This window comes from Phoca vitulina, unplaced genomic scaffold (genome assembly GCF_004348235.1).
Source record: "Phoca vitulina isolate PV1807 unplaced genomic scaffold, GSC_HSeal_1.0 scaffold1, whole genome shotgun sequence".
Classification (NCBI taxonomy): domain Eukaryota; kingdom Metazoa; phylum Chordata; class Mammalia; order Carnivora; family Phocidae; genus Phoca; species Phoca vitulina.
This window is the reverse complement of record NW_022589704.1, coordinates 34,758,700-34,774,638: the sequence shown is the minus strand read 5'-3', so window position 1 is coordinate 34,774,638 and position 15,939 is coordinate 34,758,700. Positions and strand designations below refer to the sequence as shown.

General features: G+C 42.8%; 1 protein-coding gene across 7 annotated transcripts in view; it reads left to right on the top strand.

The window, feature by feature from the left end:
• SPATS2L (spermatogenesis associated serine rich 2 like) overlaps positions 1–15,939 on the top strand; it is a 162,892-nt gene that overhangs the window by 132,521 nt on the left and 14,432 nt on the right. For all 7 annotated transcript variants that reach the window (XM_032405203.1, XM_032405237.1, XM_032405246.1 and 4 more), the window contains one exon: positions 14,196–14,254. In XM_032405203.1, the coding sequence (XP_032261094.1) occupies positions 14,196–14,254 (59 nt within the window). The remainder of the gene's footprint in view (positions 1–14,195; positions 14,255–15,939) is intronic.

Here is a 15,939-nt window from a genome sequence, read left to right as displayed (position 1 = left end):
AATGTCTGTTCATGTCTTCTGCCCATTTCTTGATTGGATTCTTCGTTCTTTGGGTGTTGAGTTTGATAAGTTCTTTATAGATTTTGGATACTAGCCCTTTATCTGATATGTCATTTGCAAATATCTTCTCCCATTCTGTCGGTTGTCTTTTGCTTTTGTTGATGGTTTCTTTTGCTGTGCAAAAACTTTTTATCTTGATGAAGTCCCAATAGTTCATTTTTGCTCTTGCTTCTCTTGCCTTTGGCGATGTTTCTAGGAAGAAGTTGCTGCAGCTGAGGTCGAAGAGGTTGCTGCCTGTGTTCTCCTTTAGGATTTTGATGGACTCCTGTCTCACATTTAGGTCTTTCAACCATCTGGAGTCTATTTTTGTGTGTGGTGTAAGGAAATGGTCCAGTCGCAGGAAATTTTAAACGTAAACTTTCTAGCTACATTACATTACACTTTTGTCTCCTCAAGACCAGAAAAACAATTATATTGAAGTGTAGCAAATTGAGGGCTTGGCGTTTTTGTCTATTTTGCATTACAGAATTCAACTCAGTCCTGAGGAGAAAATGGAAAAATGAAGAACCGGAGATTGTTGCTAATAGCAGGCGGGCACTCTCATTAGCCATTCCGTTTCTCCCTGAGTCTTTTTCTCATTTTGCCATAAAACCAAATGTCACAGTGGGGACTAGGATTAGGATGAGGTATGTAAAGATACAGTAGGGAGCTGTTTCATTAAGTGTCTGTTTGGAGGATTATTATTTCTCTTTGGCTTCGGCCAGGTGGCAATATTCCTTGGTGCTCCTGGGCTCACATGGCCTGTGTCCAGCCACTGTCACGCCGGTGACATCTGCAGCCGTGCCGGCCCTTGAGCTACTTAAGCTGAAGGAAAACAGGTCTCTCTGCCCCTTAGGGTGCAGTCGTGGTGGAGCAAATATTTGGTGACCATCTAATTAGCTGAATCATGGAAACTGCGGCGCTATGTATACCTTGATGGGTGAGTTGAAATACGTCTTAGTTGAAGCGGTTTCTAGAATCAGAGTAGATGCCGTGACAACAAGCAAACTTGGTTTTTGAGTTCAGTCACATGGAAGACATTGACATAAGCCCAGATAATGAGCAGAGACTCCATTTTAAAACCGTGGCTGAATTGGTACTCATTCCTCGTGCACCCGTGAACGTCAAGAGTTCTGGAAGAGTGTGTTGTCCATTAACAGAATGATGCTTTTCTCTAGGCCGTTCGCCAGGGGATGCTCGTAATGGGATTACCTGTGGGAGAGCTGACGTGGGGAACCTTTGCAGCCACTTGGCGTTGTTATGTAATGCCGCACAGACTCTGGTTCCCTGTTAAATAGCAGCAACGTGTTCAATGGTTGCTAGATTTTGCCAGCTCCTTAGATTAAATGTGTAATGAAGACAAAATCAGAAACTCGCATTGTCCTTTTCTACGGTTTTTAAACAAAATTTAATAAAAGGTCTCCGTGTTCTTCTGCTTTGGAAATAAATGTAATCTTCCCATTGATCAAAAGCTGCACCAGCAAAGACTTTCCGACTGATCTCTTTCCTTCTCATCAGATAGTTTTTCTAAGTGCCCACCTGCTTGTGACTTGTACAAAGAACTATACGACGGAAATTAAACAAACCTGTACCTTCTCCCCACACCCAACATTCGAGATTATGCCAGCGTATTAAAAGAACTCACAGTATGGAGATGAACATACACCTGCAAAGGATATCAAGAGGCAATGATAGAAGAGGCTAATAAATATATTTATGCCTCAGGAGAGCCCTATGTATGGTTTCTGTCACTGTCCTCGCTGACAAATTGAGCAAAATGACTCCTTTTCCTTACTCTGCACCAGTCCAATAAATAGAAATAAGCTCCAGATCCTTTCTGAATTGTGAAAAGGGTAAATACCATAAACCACGGAGAAACTCAAGGTTCCTGTGACTTTGTGACTAAGGCGAGTCCCTGTGGTACACTGTATTTCAAATCTTGCCTCGTTTGTGAATATGTGTCATTCTAAATAGGTGTATTTCACTCCTTGGAGGTGAAAGCTTCTCTTTTCCTATTTTCTCTCCTCCCCGAGGTTTTTCTGTGCATTAGATGTTTCCCCAGGGCCGCTGCAAGGGCTGAGTGAATCAGTCGACATGAAGGAAGAGCGGGTTGATAAATACAAAAAGTACAGAACTGGCCTTTTCAGTTGGGTATAGTCCCCAGGAAACCAGCATAAAAAGCACCTTGTATTAATAGCCTTTCTGAGCTCCGCGTGTGATTACCTCCATATGTTATGTCCGCCACACACTTGGCACTGGAGGTCAGCTTTCCTTTTACTGCAGCCTTCTTTGTGGAATCATAGACCCACAATAAGAGCTGGAGGACAAGAAGTTGATTGTGATTTCAGCTTGAAATCTGAAAAGATCTCTGAATCTTTTCAGCAAAGGAACGCTACCAATCCCATCAGCTTGGAAAACATGCTCCTGAGTAGGGTTAGTTTTCATGATAGAATAGAGATATAAAAAGGAATGAAGCAAATTCCAGGTGGAGAGTATGTGTTGTGTGTGTGTGTGTGTGTGTGTTTTAATTTATAGTATAATCCATTTTCAGCGGGAAAATAAGACAAATTTGTTCCTATATATTAGTGTAAATATAAAATACGTTATAGTTTCCAAACTGGGATATCCTAGATCACAACTTCAGAATGGATCTTAGGACTTATTTCTGTTTATGACACTGATACAGAGGGAGACTCTGTAGTCTCTTAGGGGGAGACTAAGGAGTCCTTTTGGGCAATTTGTCAGCTAGGACAGCAAGAAATCATGTAACAGGCTGTCCCTGCAGTCAGTATAACAGAAGTCCTTATTATGTCAGTTACACTGTTCTTCCAGTGACTGAAAGCCATCTTCTAACAAAAGTCACATCTTCCAAGGTTTATTAACCACTTAATTAGGAGGCATGCTGTGGAGAGTTAGAATAGGATTTAAATCTCAGCTCCACATATTCTAGCTCTGAAGATGGTTGAGTTTCTTAACCTCTACTCAGCTACAAAACGGGATACTACCGTCAAAGGGTTTTATGAAGAGTTTAGTTACAAGATATGCATTTCTCAGATTATTCTAGAGAATCTCTAGCCTGGCCCATCTACGTTGGTTCTCTTTCCTTCCAGATAAGTATTTAGTCAATTTCGTTCTCTCTGTACCAAGACAATGGGAAGAAGTTCTCTTTTTCCACCTTTCTGTTTAGCATGCAGTGGATCCCAGCTATGCGATAAGGATGGTTTTACTGTTCATTGCTTGATGGAGGGTGAAGTAAGGCAAAAGGACCCTGATTCTGAATGGCCACCGTGGCCACCAGATCAACTCCCCTTCCCCTCTCACATCTTTCCATGCTGTCTCTCTGCCTTCTCTTCCCCATTCTTCATTCAGCCCTCCAATAGGGAGACAAACGTGTCATGAGCCAGTGCTTCTCAGACTTTGGAAGGCACAGGGAGCACCTGGACACCATTCCCAGAGGCTCTAATTCTGTGGGTGAGGGGGGAGCCCAGGAACCTGCCTGTCATGAATACAGTGGGTGCTAGTGTACATGGTCTAAGGACCACGCTTGAAGAGACACTGCTAGGAATACTGAGGGGTAAAAGATGGTGTCCTTCCAAACAAAGTCCAAGGTCTAGTGGGTGGACAGAAACAAGCCGTGTGGTGCAGTATGGCGAAAACCGGGAAGGGGAATGCGCGTCGGGGAGGGTTGATGGCTGGCCGGAAAAGGGTCCATCACAGAGGTGACATTGGACTGGCACTCGAAGTAAGGCTAGGAATTGCCAGACCGAGAAGAGAGAGAGGGTTCCCTGCAGAAGGAACAACATGAGGAACCTGAAGCAGAGAGACCGCAGTGTGCTCTGGGAGGAGTATGCTCCCTGGGTCTCATGCCATGAATAAATGGATTGTGAACACATCCCTCTCAAACCAAAATCTTATGTATAAGTCATATATGTATACCACTATTAATCTGTATCCCAGAAATTAGGAAAGTCTGCTTTCTAAAGTAAAGAGTAAGTACATAAAGTTTAAGATTTCATTTGCGCCCCACCCGCCCCCCCCAACTTGGGAAGCAGGTGGTTGTAAAATCGAATGGAAAAAGGTACAGGCGGACTAGGGCAGGTGCTGAGGAGGAGCAGTGGCAGTGAGCCTGGAGATGCTGGGTGGGGAAGAGCCTCGGCCCAAACCAGGAAACTCAGGCGCCCACCCGCCCCTTCTCACACAAGAGCCCATCAGGAGGCCAGGAGCAGTCTCCCCGAGGCCAGGACCTCAGCTAGACGTGGGCCAGCATTGCTGGGACTCCTGGTGCCACATCAGTCTCTTCCAGCTTCTGTTGCTCTCCCTTGTGTTCAACAACTGTGATGGCTTCTGCATGGACGCCTCCCCTCCCCGCTCAAATTAGAGAGAAAGGCCATGGTGTTCTGAGTGCTTGACTCTATTTGGGGTATGAAACAAAGAGATACTTTGCCTTGTTTTATTTTGAAATTGGTTTTATTTTATACTGCTTTCTATATTTTCCAGCTTTTTTAATGAGCATGTAAAATGAAATAAAACTGTGAAGAATGTTAACTCAGTGCCTTAAATGGCCCCCTTGTGCTGTAAGACAGTTAAACATCCACAGATACAAGTCTGCCTTCTTTTCCATAGTGGTAGTCTTAGTTTGGGTTTTTTTTTTTTTTTTTTAAGGGGGTGGGAGTAAATGATATAATGTTTAAGCTATAGAAACTGAAATACAGGTAAGTTGCTTTCTCTGGATAGTGATCTCCATGGAAAGAAACAAAACTAAGAAGTAATTAGTAAAGACAAGAAATTATATTACTAAGTGAAATCCTATGTAAAATTCTAAACGGAGGTATACAAGGAGGGTAGATTTTTCAGCTGAGCTTGTGGTATTGTGGGACTGGTAGAATTTATAGGATTTTGCAACTCTGATACCATTTTTAAGACTCCAAGAAGAGAAAGAATCCTTGTGGATTTTTTTTTTTTCAATTAACTATTTGCTTTTTGAGGAACTCCTGGATTTTATAAGTATCGGGAGTCAGTCCTTATGCTAAATCTGCACGTGTCTCATTCCAGAAGTGCACCTCAGACAGTGTGATGAAATATTCATTGACCGTGATTTAAATCACTGTAGGATTCCAATATAAAATACGCAACTAAGTCATATTAACATTAACAGATAATATTACCTCGGATAAAAGAAAGAGAAATAAAACGGGCTCAGCCTGATTGGCAAATTGAGTGCACCTATTGCATTCGTGGACAGCCAGAGGGATTTTAATTGCTTTATATTTTGAGTGTGATTCATGCTTAGAGGCACGCCACTTCCTTTCCCCGATAGTCCCGATTACTAGGCACCTCTTCAAAGGGCTGTGTCCCAACCCCAGTCTACATGCCGTAGACACGTATGTTGGGTTTTGCCGTGTTTACCAGATAACAGTATGGAATTCAGGAGATGTTTAGAAAGATCAATTTGTCACCACTGCTGCATTTGGAAAGGAAGAGTTCCAATTATAAAAAAGAAGGCAGGTGGTTGTAAAATCAAATGGAAAAAGGTACAGAGTAGAAGGCGACAGACCCAGGAATCGCAACAAAACTAAAGAATGAAACATAGCCAACTACTTAATAATGAGCATGGAGTGAAACCGGCCACAGGGGGTGTAGAGAAGGGCAGGAGAGACATGTCTGGGGTAGACTTTAGAGGACGTGATCACATGGGAAGGAAAAGGAGTCACACAAATCACATGATACCAGTGACCAGCATACAGGGTACAGGAGAGGAACAAGATGGGGATGGAGGGAAAAAGAACTTTCCCTCTACCCTCCGGGGCTTTGGCTGAGACCCCTGTAATAAGACAGATTAATAAGAGGAAAACAAACAGAAGTTTATTAACGTGTGTACCTCATGTCTACATGGGAGATACCCAGGGAAAAGGGAGGAAGCTCCCGAGGTGGCTCAGAATTCAGAACTACATACCATTTTGACAGGGACAGGGGTGGGGGGATATAGGCCTCTCAGGGGAGAGTAAATGATTCTAGGAAAGATGAGTGGGCCCTTAGAAGAACAGACGGGAGGTATGATCATTTGTGACAAAGTGTGTCTGGGTGTGGTGTCACCTTCTAGGCTCCTGTGACAGGAGTCAACAGTCTTACCTGGTTGGCAAAAGTCGCCAGGAGGGGATTTATGACAATTGAGTTCCTTGGAGGCTCTGTCTTTAGTCAGATGAGGGAAGTTTAGATACCGCCTCTCCCTGCATTGGCTGTTTTTCAAGTGCCTGGAGCTCACAACAGTCAGTACACATACTGCTGTATTTGGGGGGAGGGGGCGTATTCTGCAACCCTTCAGGAAGCAGAACACAGAAAGGAGGAATGGGGACTTGGCAGCATGCGAGATCACGGGTGCCATTTGCAGGCACCTGTTGTAGGTGGTAGAGCCGCCAGTCCTCCTGGCCCTAGGAATAGAAAACCACCGCAGCCTCACCGCCTCTGTGCCTGTCAGGCCCAGGACAGAAGCTCTGTTGACGACAGCAATAGTTGAGAAATGGGTTTTACCCTGGGCCCGGGAATTCCTGGTAACACTTGGGGAGCTGGACTGGAAATGGCACCCATGGTAACAGCATAGTACCCCTTACACGTTTAATAAAGGGAGTTTTCCTGCCATCCACCTGGTGGGCAGTACAAGCTGCCTCCTCCGTCAGCCCTGGCTCCTCACCTCGGCCCACATGGTGGCCCCTGGACATTGAAGCTGGTACTCCTCTGGGCGTTCACAGGCCTTCCCCCTGATGCCATAGGCAGGAGCGCAGCCCACAGTGGGGGCAGTGTTTTTACATTAGTCTTTATGCTGTTTGGTACAGGCCACAAAGACTGAAACTTCACCCTTGAGGTCATTGGCATCCTGTCTCCCCAGCCATTCCCACGCTCTCTTTCTGTCTGCCGGGCTGGGGCTGGGGGACAGAGCATGCTCGGCGCCCATCCCGCTGCGGCCTCGGCCCCTCCGCTCCACCTGCTTTGTTCTGCTTGGCAGCTGAGGAGCTAAGAAGGCTCTGAACTGAAGCACTTCATCCACAAGAGGGTCCTGAAGCCAAATTGTCTGGGATCAGATGGTCCCGGGCAATTTCTCTCACTGCAGCCTCCCTGAGGCAAACTCACCGAGATGAGATGTGGTCTAGTGTTAACTCTTTAACATCGAATCCAGCTGCCCCGGCAGTTTGATTTCTTGAAATTCCCTTTGAAATTCTGCTTTCATTCCTCAGTACCCACCAGCAGGTTCTGCTCGCCAGCCTATCAACCACTGACAGTCCCGTGGCTGCTCCCTATCCCAGCATCTTTATTTATGAAGGACAGACTCGACGTGGCTCGCCCCAGCTTCAAAAGGAAGCGTTTTTGTCACTCAGTGTCTTAGTCTCTGGGTTTAAAGAAGAATCTTTCACAGAGCAGAAAATGATAAATCTCTTCTTGCTAAAGTGCCTTTCTGATTCTTTTTATTATTGTTATTGTAAGTCCTCTGTAGAAAAGAATCAAGACAGTGGCAACATTTTTATAAAATGACACTTTATCTCTGTGATTAACTATATAATAAACCGTAAAGGCTTTGCCATGGTAATCTCCTCCTTACACCTTATTGCTTTAATAATAAAAGCTTTTTTATGGCAACAGAATAAAATTTTACTATCCAGACAGTTCAGATAAAATGAGAAGATGTGTTTTTGGAAGGATAGAGGGCATATCTGAAACATGTGAGGTCAGCATAGGTTTTATGTGAGCTCGGTTTATGTAGAACATTTTTGATGTGTCTTAAGTCTGGTGCCCTCCGGAGGACTTTATCCAACTATTTAAAGAATGTCTAGTGGGGGTCACCTGGGTGGCTCAGTTGGTTGAGCCTCAAGACTCTTGATTTTGGCTCAGGTCTGGATCTCGGGGTCCTGAGATAGAGCCCCACGTGTTCAGCAGGAAGTTGGCTTGTCCCTCTCGCTCCCCCTTTGCCCCTCCCCCTCTGGCTCTCTCCCCCTGCTCCTGCGCATGCTTTCTCTCGCTCTCAAATAAGTAAATAAATAACCTTAAATTTTAAAAAAAGAGGAACTTATAGTGGTCAGCTAAAGAGTAGTTAAAGAGTTCTGTATTTCTGTCAAGTACAGAGGATTACTGTTTCAAAGCAAAAATGTTCAAAACCAAGAATTGCAGATGATCAGTGGGGGAAAACACAAATTTCAATAATTTATTGCCACCCTAGTTTGCATGCAGAATCATCAACTACCTGTTTTGATTCTGAGCCAAACCCTATGTGGTTTGGTGATTATCATTGCACTTTTATTCATAAGCTTATGTCTCAAATAATTAGATTCCATCAGTGGCAGAAATTATATAAATTTTTGCTTAAACACGATTTATATGCAAGCACTACAGTATACCAATTAAGAAGTTTCATTATTGTTATCCCACAGAAAAATGAATACGTTGTCTCCCCTGCACGTCACTACTGAGCAGTTTCTTTTTCTTCTTTTTATGTTTCAAGTTTTTATTTAAATTCTAGTTAGTTGACATATAATGTAATATTGGTTTCAGGAGAATTTAGTGATTCATCACTTACATATTACACCCAGTGCTCCTCACAAGTGCCCATCACCCACTTAGCCCATCCCCCCATCCAGCTCCCCTCCAGCAACCCTCAGTTTGTTCTCTATAGTTAAGAGTCTCTTATGGTTTGTTTCCCCTTCTCTTTTTTTTTTTTCCTCTTCCTCTATGGTCATCTGTTTTATTTCTTAAATTCCACATATGAGTGAAATCATATGGTACTTGTCTTTCTCTGCCTAACTTATTTCGCTTAGCATTATACTCTGTAGCTCCATCCATGTTGTTGCAAATGGTAAGATTTCGTTCTTTTTGATGGCTGAATAATATTCCATATATATATATGGAATATATACACACACACCATATCTTCTTTATCCGTTCATCACTCAATGGACATTTGGGGTCTTTCCATAATTTGGCTATCGTTACTATTGAGCAGTTTCTTGTTGAGCAACCTGCAATAGTCTCAGACCATTAAGTTGAACAGAAGTTTTTTAAAACTCAGGGTTTCCCTGAAAAAGTGATGACTTAATGGAGACCTGAAGGAAGACTCACAGTTAATGAAATGAAGAAAGGCAGGGCTGGGGAGGAGGGTTGTCTTCCAGCAGAGAGAAGGGCATGTGCTAAGGCCCTGTGGTGAAGAGAGAGTAGAGCTCATACCTTCCAGAGTTTCATGAAGCTTAAACAAGGTCATTCCAATAAGGTGCCGGTGCTCTACCTAATGTGCCTAGCACACAGTAAGCACTCAGGATGTGTTAGTTATGATCAGCTCTCATTTTGAAGCAGCTCAGGGCTGACATCTGTCTACACAGGTGTACCTAAAAAGCAAGCACGTGACCTTTAAGCTCCTCAGTAGGAATGTGGTCTGTGCCACTGCCGGTGATTTCTCCTTGCCTTTTCAGTTCTCTGATGTCATTCCTCTCCAGACTTCCTGCCCTCCGTATCTGCTAACTCCTCCATCCCAGGGTTTTGCCCAGCACCTTCTGTCCTTGCCAGCCTGCAGAGTTTTTCATGAGGTGCACTCAGTGTATGTATCTGCCCCAGGACCTCTAAGAAGATCCAATAGGATTTAACGCGCATGGAGCTGACGAACGTGCTCGTGGAGCTGGATATGAGACCAGGCCGTGGAAGGTTTCAGATGCAGTCTTTCCTCTTTGACCCCTCCTTTGGTCTGGCTCCTCGCCGTCTGACTTTTACTACTACCTCCTTTACTACTACTTCCCACAGTATTCTTCCCTTCCACAGTCCTGCCGCTTTGAAAGTGAAGCCCAAAGAAAGCCTCAGGTGTACCTTCTTGAGATTCCGGAGGGAGGCTCGGAGGGAGCTGCTTCAGGCTGGCACTGAACCCTGGTTTGCATTCAGTTCATCGGTTCTGCGCAGGGTCCGGACTCAGCAGAGATCCCTGGCTTGCCTTTTATGCACTCGAGTTTTGAAAGTAGTCGTACATAGCCGTGCTTGCATTACTAAGACTCTTGAGTACAATCTTTACTTGAAATACCCGGAGGAATGGAAGCATGGTTTGATGCCAACTTCACAGGCTCCTTCACATCCTCAAGTGGGCAGATTAACAATTTATTGTGAAAACCTTCATCCCTCCTGTTGCTCGCCCGGAAGGCCCAAAACTAACCACTGTATGAATATCCAGCTTTGTTGAGGATGTGTTGGACCTGGGGATATGTATTATACCCCAAATGTCCATCTTGTAAACTCTCTGGGCACATAATTATGTGAACAAATTTAATCACAAGAATTTATCCCGATCTTGCAGCTGGTAAAGAAATTAGCAAAGGCCCCTTCCTCCACCATTCTCCCCTCCCAACACACACACAGGGTGCGGGGCTCCCAGCCTCCAGGCTCTGGGCCTTGTTTGGGAACTGGGTGGGTAGGAGGACTATGGGAGGCTGCCACTCGGGAAGGCTGACCACACCCACTCTTGTATCCTGTGCATGAATTTCCTTTAGCTACGTACCTTACATGCTTTCAGATCCCAGAGACTCTAATTAGAAGCCTACCAGTTGTTTGGGGGCGGGGGGGAGTTTCTTCTTGCCATCATCATTTTTTCCCGTCTGGTTTTTCGCTTTTTCCCCAGTAAGTTCAGCAGGTCCTCTCGCCTTTGTCTCACCCTGCACAGTTCCCAGCCTTCATGCTGACTCCTCCCTCTCTCTTCTGCCTCTCTTTCTATAAGGGATAAAAATTCAAAACATGTCCTCACACAGAGTAGCTGAAACGTATTGTTGTAATTGGGGCTTCTGACTCCAGATTTCTAGGTTCTCACCTTATCTCTAACAGCTCATCAATTAGCCTCATTTTCCTAAACTAACATAGAACTGCCCTCTCTGGGAGGGTTGTTAAACACAAAAACAAAAAATTGCTTGGCCCCTATTGGCTACATGTGTGAACTTGACAGAGAAGCTAAATATACCTCATAATCACAGAGGCACAAGCATGACTTAACTCAGCATTTCATATGATTAAGAAACATATGCTGGTTTATGAATAGATGGTTTCTGGAAAGAAATGCAAGAAGCTGGTGATAGTGGACACCTCCAGGGAAGGGAGCCAAATACACTGCGACAGAGATGGGATAAAGACTTCCTTCTTTTGTATTTCCTATATTTAAAACACATTGACATCAAAAAAAAAAAAAAAAAACACATTGACATCATACCTATTTAATGCCAATAAATAAGGTACAGGTCTCCTGATGTGCTGTCACACCAAAGTAATCATATCCAGTGACCTTAAGCCATATGCGTCATGGGGACAGTTGATATCTGCACTTGATGGATTAGGCTTAGTGCCCAGTTCTGGAGAGTTTGCCATTCACTGGACATGTCAGTTCTTTCCATTAGGATTTCCTGGTTGGAACGAGCTGAGTGTCTCAGTGCACAGTCCTGACTCTCCCAAGCGTTCAGGTTCCATCATCTGGATGCTCCTATAGACATAGCCCAAAGACACTTCTTACCCTGATGAATATTACAAAATATTCCTCTTAAGAGGAAAGAAATTTTCAATACACTTTAAGTTTTTAGAAGTACACCTGATGGAGGAAAAAAAAGTACATCTGTTGGAACAGAGAGGTAATAACTATGGATACTTGCTGCCGTGTATGGAAGCACGTTAATTATGAGTTCATAAACTACAAACAAGCAAAAAAATCTCATTGGTTACTTTGGAGGGATGCTAAGGAACCAACTATCATTTTGAAAACGGATCTACCAGCATTTATCCTGCTTACCTATGTAAATTGTACTACATATTAACCCAAATAGTTGATAAGGGTAAGTTTCTCTTTGTGGAAGACTTCAAAGTAAATAAATGAAGAAGGAGTAATAGAATTTGAATATCTCCATTCTTCTTAAAACCCTATTTAACTAGGCAACCATCATCAGTGACTGCTAATAATCATAAAAAATAGAGGTGTCCTTTGTATTTCCTATAAATTTGTTATGAGTTGTAGGAATTTGAATACATTCAGGTTTGATTTTTTTTCTAAGAGGAATATTTATAACTGTGTTGTGTCATTATATGTCTGTTGATGGAAGTAGATAACATAAGGTATCCTTCCTGAAATAAAAACAAATCTGAATCTAATCAGATTTCTATATCTCATAACAAATTCATAGGAAAATTAAAAGAATGAGTTAAGTAATACCATGAAGATGCAGTCAGCAAAACTCAGACCTTGGACAACTTAATAGGACAAACAACCTGGTTTCTTCAGTAAATGAGTTGCAAAGGTGGGTAAGAGATGAAAAGAGATTTCATAGACAATCAACCAGTTGCAGTGGATTGTACTTATTTAGATCCTGGTTCAAACAAACTGTTAAAAAATATGTATGGGAAACAAGACAGAGGATCATAGGGGAAGGGAGGGGAAAAAATGAAACAAGACAAAACCGGAGGGGGAGACAAACCATAAGAGACTCTTTTTTTTTTTTTTTTTTTTTAAGGTTTTTTTTTTTTTTATTTGACAGAGAGAAAGACAGCCAGAGAGGGAACACAAGCAGGGGGAGTGGGAGAGGGAGAGGCAGGCTTCCCGCGGAGCAGGCAGCCTGATGCGGGGCTCGATCCCAGGACCCCGGGATCATGACCTGAGCCGAAGGCAGACGCTTAACGACTGAGCCACCCAGGCGCCCCCATAAGAGACTCTTTATCTCAGGAAACAAACTGAGGGTTGCTGGAGGGGAGGGGGGGGGAGGGATGGGGTGGCTGGGTGATGGACATTGGGGAGGGTATGTGCTATGGTGAGCGCTGTGAATTGTGTAAGACTGATGAATCACAGACCTGTACCTCTAAAACAAATAATACATTATACGTTAATAAAAAATTTTAAAAAAATATGTATGGGACAATTAGGGAAATTTGAACACTGAGTAGATACCAGATAACATTAAATTGTTGTTAATGTTTTTAGGTATTCTAGTAATACTGTGGTTACAATCCCAAAAGTCCTTATCTTTTTGAGATATATATTGAAATAGTTATGGTTGAAATAAAAATTTAAGAACACCTCACATCTATGTTTATATATACCTAAAAATATGTTCAAGGATATACAGCTGACCCTTGCGCAGTGGAGGGGAGGGGATTGGGGTGCCCACCCCCCGCGCAGCCTAAAGTCTGCATATAACTTTTGACTCCCCCAAAACTTAACTTATAGCCTCCTACTGACCAGAAGCCTTACTGATACCATAAAGGGTCGATTAACACACGTTTTGTTTGTTGTATGTATTATATAGTGTGTTCTTACAATAAAGGAAGCTAGAGAAGTGAAAATGTTATTAAGAAAATCATAAAGACAATACATTTATGGTACTGTATTGTGTTTACCCAAAAAAATGCGTGTAAGAGGACGTGCACAGTTCAAGGTATTGTTCGAGAGTCACCTGGATAAGGGAATTCTGATGCTGTGTTCGTTGTGAGGGGAACTAGGAGTCAGGATGGGAGAGAAGTGAACTTTTGGGCAGATCATTATTTACTTTATGAAGGTTACACTTTTTCAAAGAACTAACCAAAAAAGTAATATAGTGGGGGAAAAAAAAGTTAATTTGAAGTTGGAATGCTTCTTTGGGGGAACGAGAAGGCATAGACTCATATTATAGAACACAAGGATGGATTGACCCAGGCCCTATTTCCCAAAGTAGGTCCCCGGGCCATCTGCACCAGAGATGGGCCCACCTCCCTGCCCCCCAGCCAGTATCTGGGGGAGCGAGGCACAGAGGCATTTGTGACCCACAGCCCTTGATTACCTGAGTGCTGGCTTTTCAAATACTCTTCATATAGTGGTGGAACTTTGGAATCCACAGGGCAAAAATACTCCCAAACTTAAATTCAAAGCAGCACAATTCTGAAAGGCTTTTTTTTTTTAGATTTGCTGACAATGATTTAATCAGCAGATGTCACTGTGCAATACTTGGGAGCATCCCTTCCGTGTAGCCTCATTTTTGGAAAGGCAGAGGGTGCTGCTGGCATTGTAACATAGAAATATTTATGGTAATTTTGTGTTTTGTTTAATGACAATAATTTTTCTTTTGCTTCCAGTGCTTATTAAAAGTTTCTCTTTGATTAAGCATTCTTTGCTTTTGTTTTTGTTTTTCCCTTCCCAGCATCATTGACAAAGAAGTTTCATTAATGGCAGAAATGGATAAAGTTAAAGAAGAAGCCAGTAAGTAACACATGGTTGTTCAGTTAGGAGCCTCCTGGTCAGAAGCAACCCATAGGTCGACTGGCAGTGATATGGACTCTGAGCGAGGTCCTAAAATTCACACCGAAATCCTGGCTCATGAGCTCTGTGACCTCAGGCAAGTCACTTAGCCCCTGGAAACCTTGGGAGCCTCACGTGGCCCGAGGATAGAAGTAGCAGGCCCCACTGAGCGCACAGCAGAGCGGGTACTCAGCAAAGAATAGGTGTCAGCTGAGTTATTGAAAATTGGGGGCATATAAAGGGTTACTTCTAGTTAACGGGGTTTAAAATGACATTGGGTTTAGAATTAAATTTAAAACATCAGTTGTATGCTTTCACAACTTACGTATCTTGCTATGTTACTCATACGATCCTTTTCACTTGCTCTTTCTTAGGTTCAACTAACTCAAGTTTAACAAATTACATTCCCTTAAAAAAAACAGTCCATTTGAAACTTTACTTAAAATCCCTTTAACATTTTGAATCACATCTATAAATTTAACGCGTCTGATTTTTTTTTCCGAGCACTTCAGATGCCTGACAAGGCAAACTCACCAGCCTAAGAGCAACATGTTCCAAGCTTTTAAGCAGCTCTTATAAGATTAATAATTCAAACTTAGAGATGTACTAAGTGAAGTTTTCTTAAAACCCTCCCGATTCTGTTTACAAATTCAGTCAAATCTGCTGACAGCTGCCAACTTAACACCTCAAAAGAAAATCAATTACATGTTTTAAGTTGAAATCACAAATGAGACTGTTTAATGTCCCAAATACCCTGTTTAAATAATAAACACCCTCAGACAATCTTAAAATATTAGTATACCCTGGGTTGGATTTACTGTATTATCTTTAAACTTATTTTTGGTTCTAAATTTGTCCAACGGTCATAAAGCTATTCAACAGATAGTAGGACAGATTTAAACGCTCTCGAATAGGCCGGGGTTCATGGGTGGGACATTGTACGTGAGACCAGATTGCTCCATCAGCCGCAGCGCCAGGCCACAGCGGGGCTGCTCAGCCCTCTCTCGGGATCAAATGCAGTCTGCTGTCGCTGTCGTTGACGGAACCTTCCCTAAGACCATATTTTTCAGCTGGGATCTAGTCTTACAATTCTTATTTCCTGCGCATTTTAAATTCTTCATCCTCACCCAGATTTTATCTCGTTAATTGGATGAATGGCAGTCTGCACCCCAACCAGCTAATTCCTTCCCCTTTGACCACTGTGCCTTTCTTCTTACCAGAACGAAGGATCGACCAGATTCTTCATTCTTTTTCTATTTTTCTTGCCTGGCCCTTGGCCGTAATTCAGTAGTCACTTTATGAAAAATAGCGGTCGGTATTTTTGTTACACAAATTTTTTAAATGATTTTAAGCAATGTGTGAGAACCTCAAATTCAGCAAGTTTTATTAAATAAAATGAAATGTGATTCAGGGTTCGGCTGTGGAATATTTAGGTAGTTACACAATCCCTCTGACTGTGAAATTATTTTATTCTTACGAAGTTTGTTGATTCCTTCAGAAAAGTTGCTTACCACATGATCTGGGCTTTTTCCTGTTTCTCAGGTGTAGCTTATTCTTTGTTGTCAGTTTCATGTCCTGCTGATAAAAGTGTTAACAGCCAACACAGACACAGGAGTGTCTCTGGTACCAAAATGTAAAGTTACCAG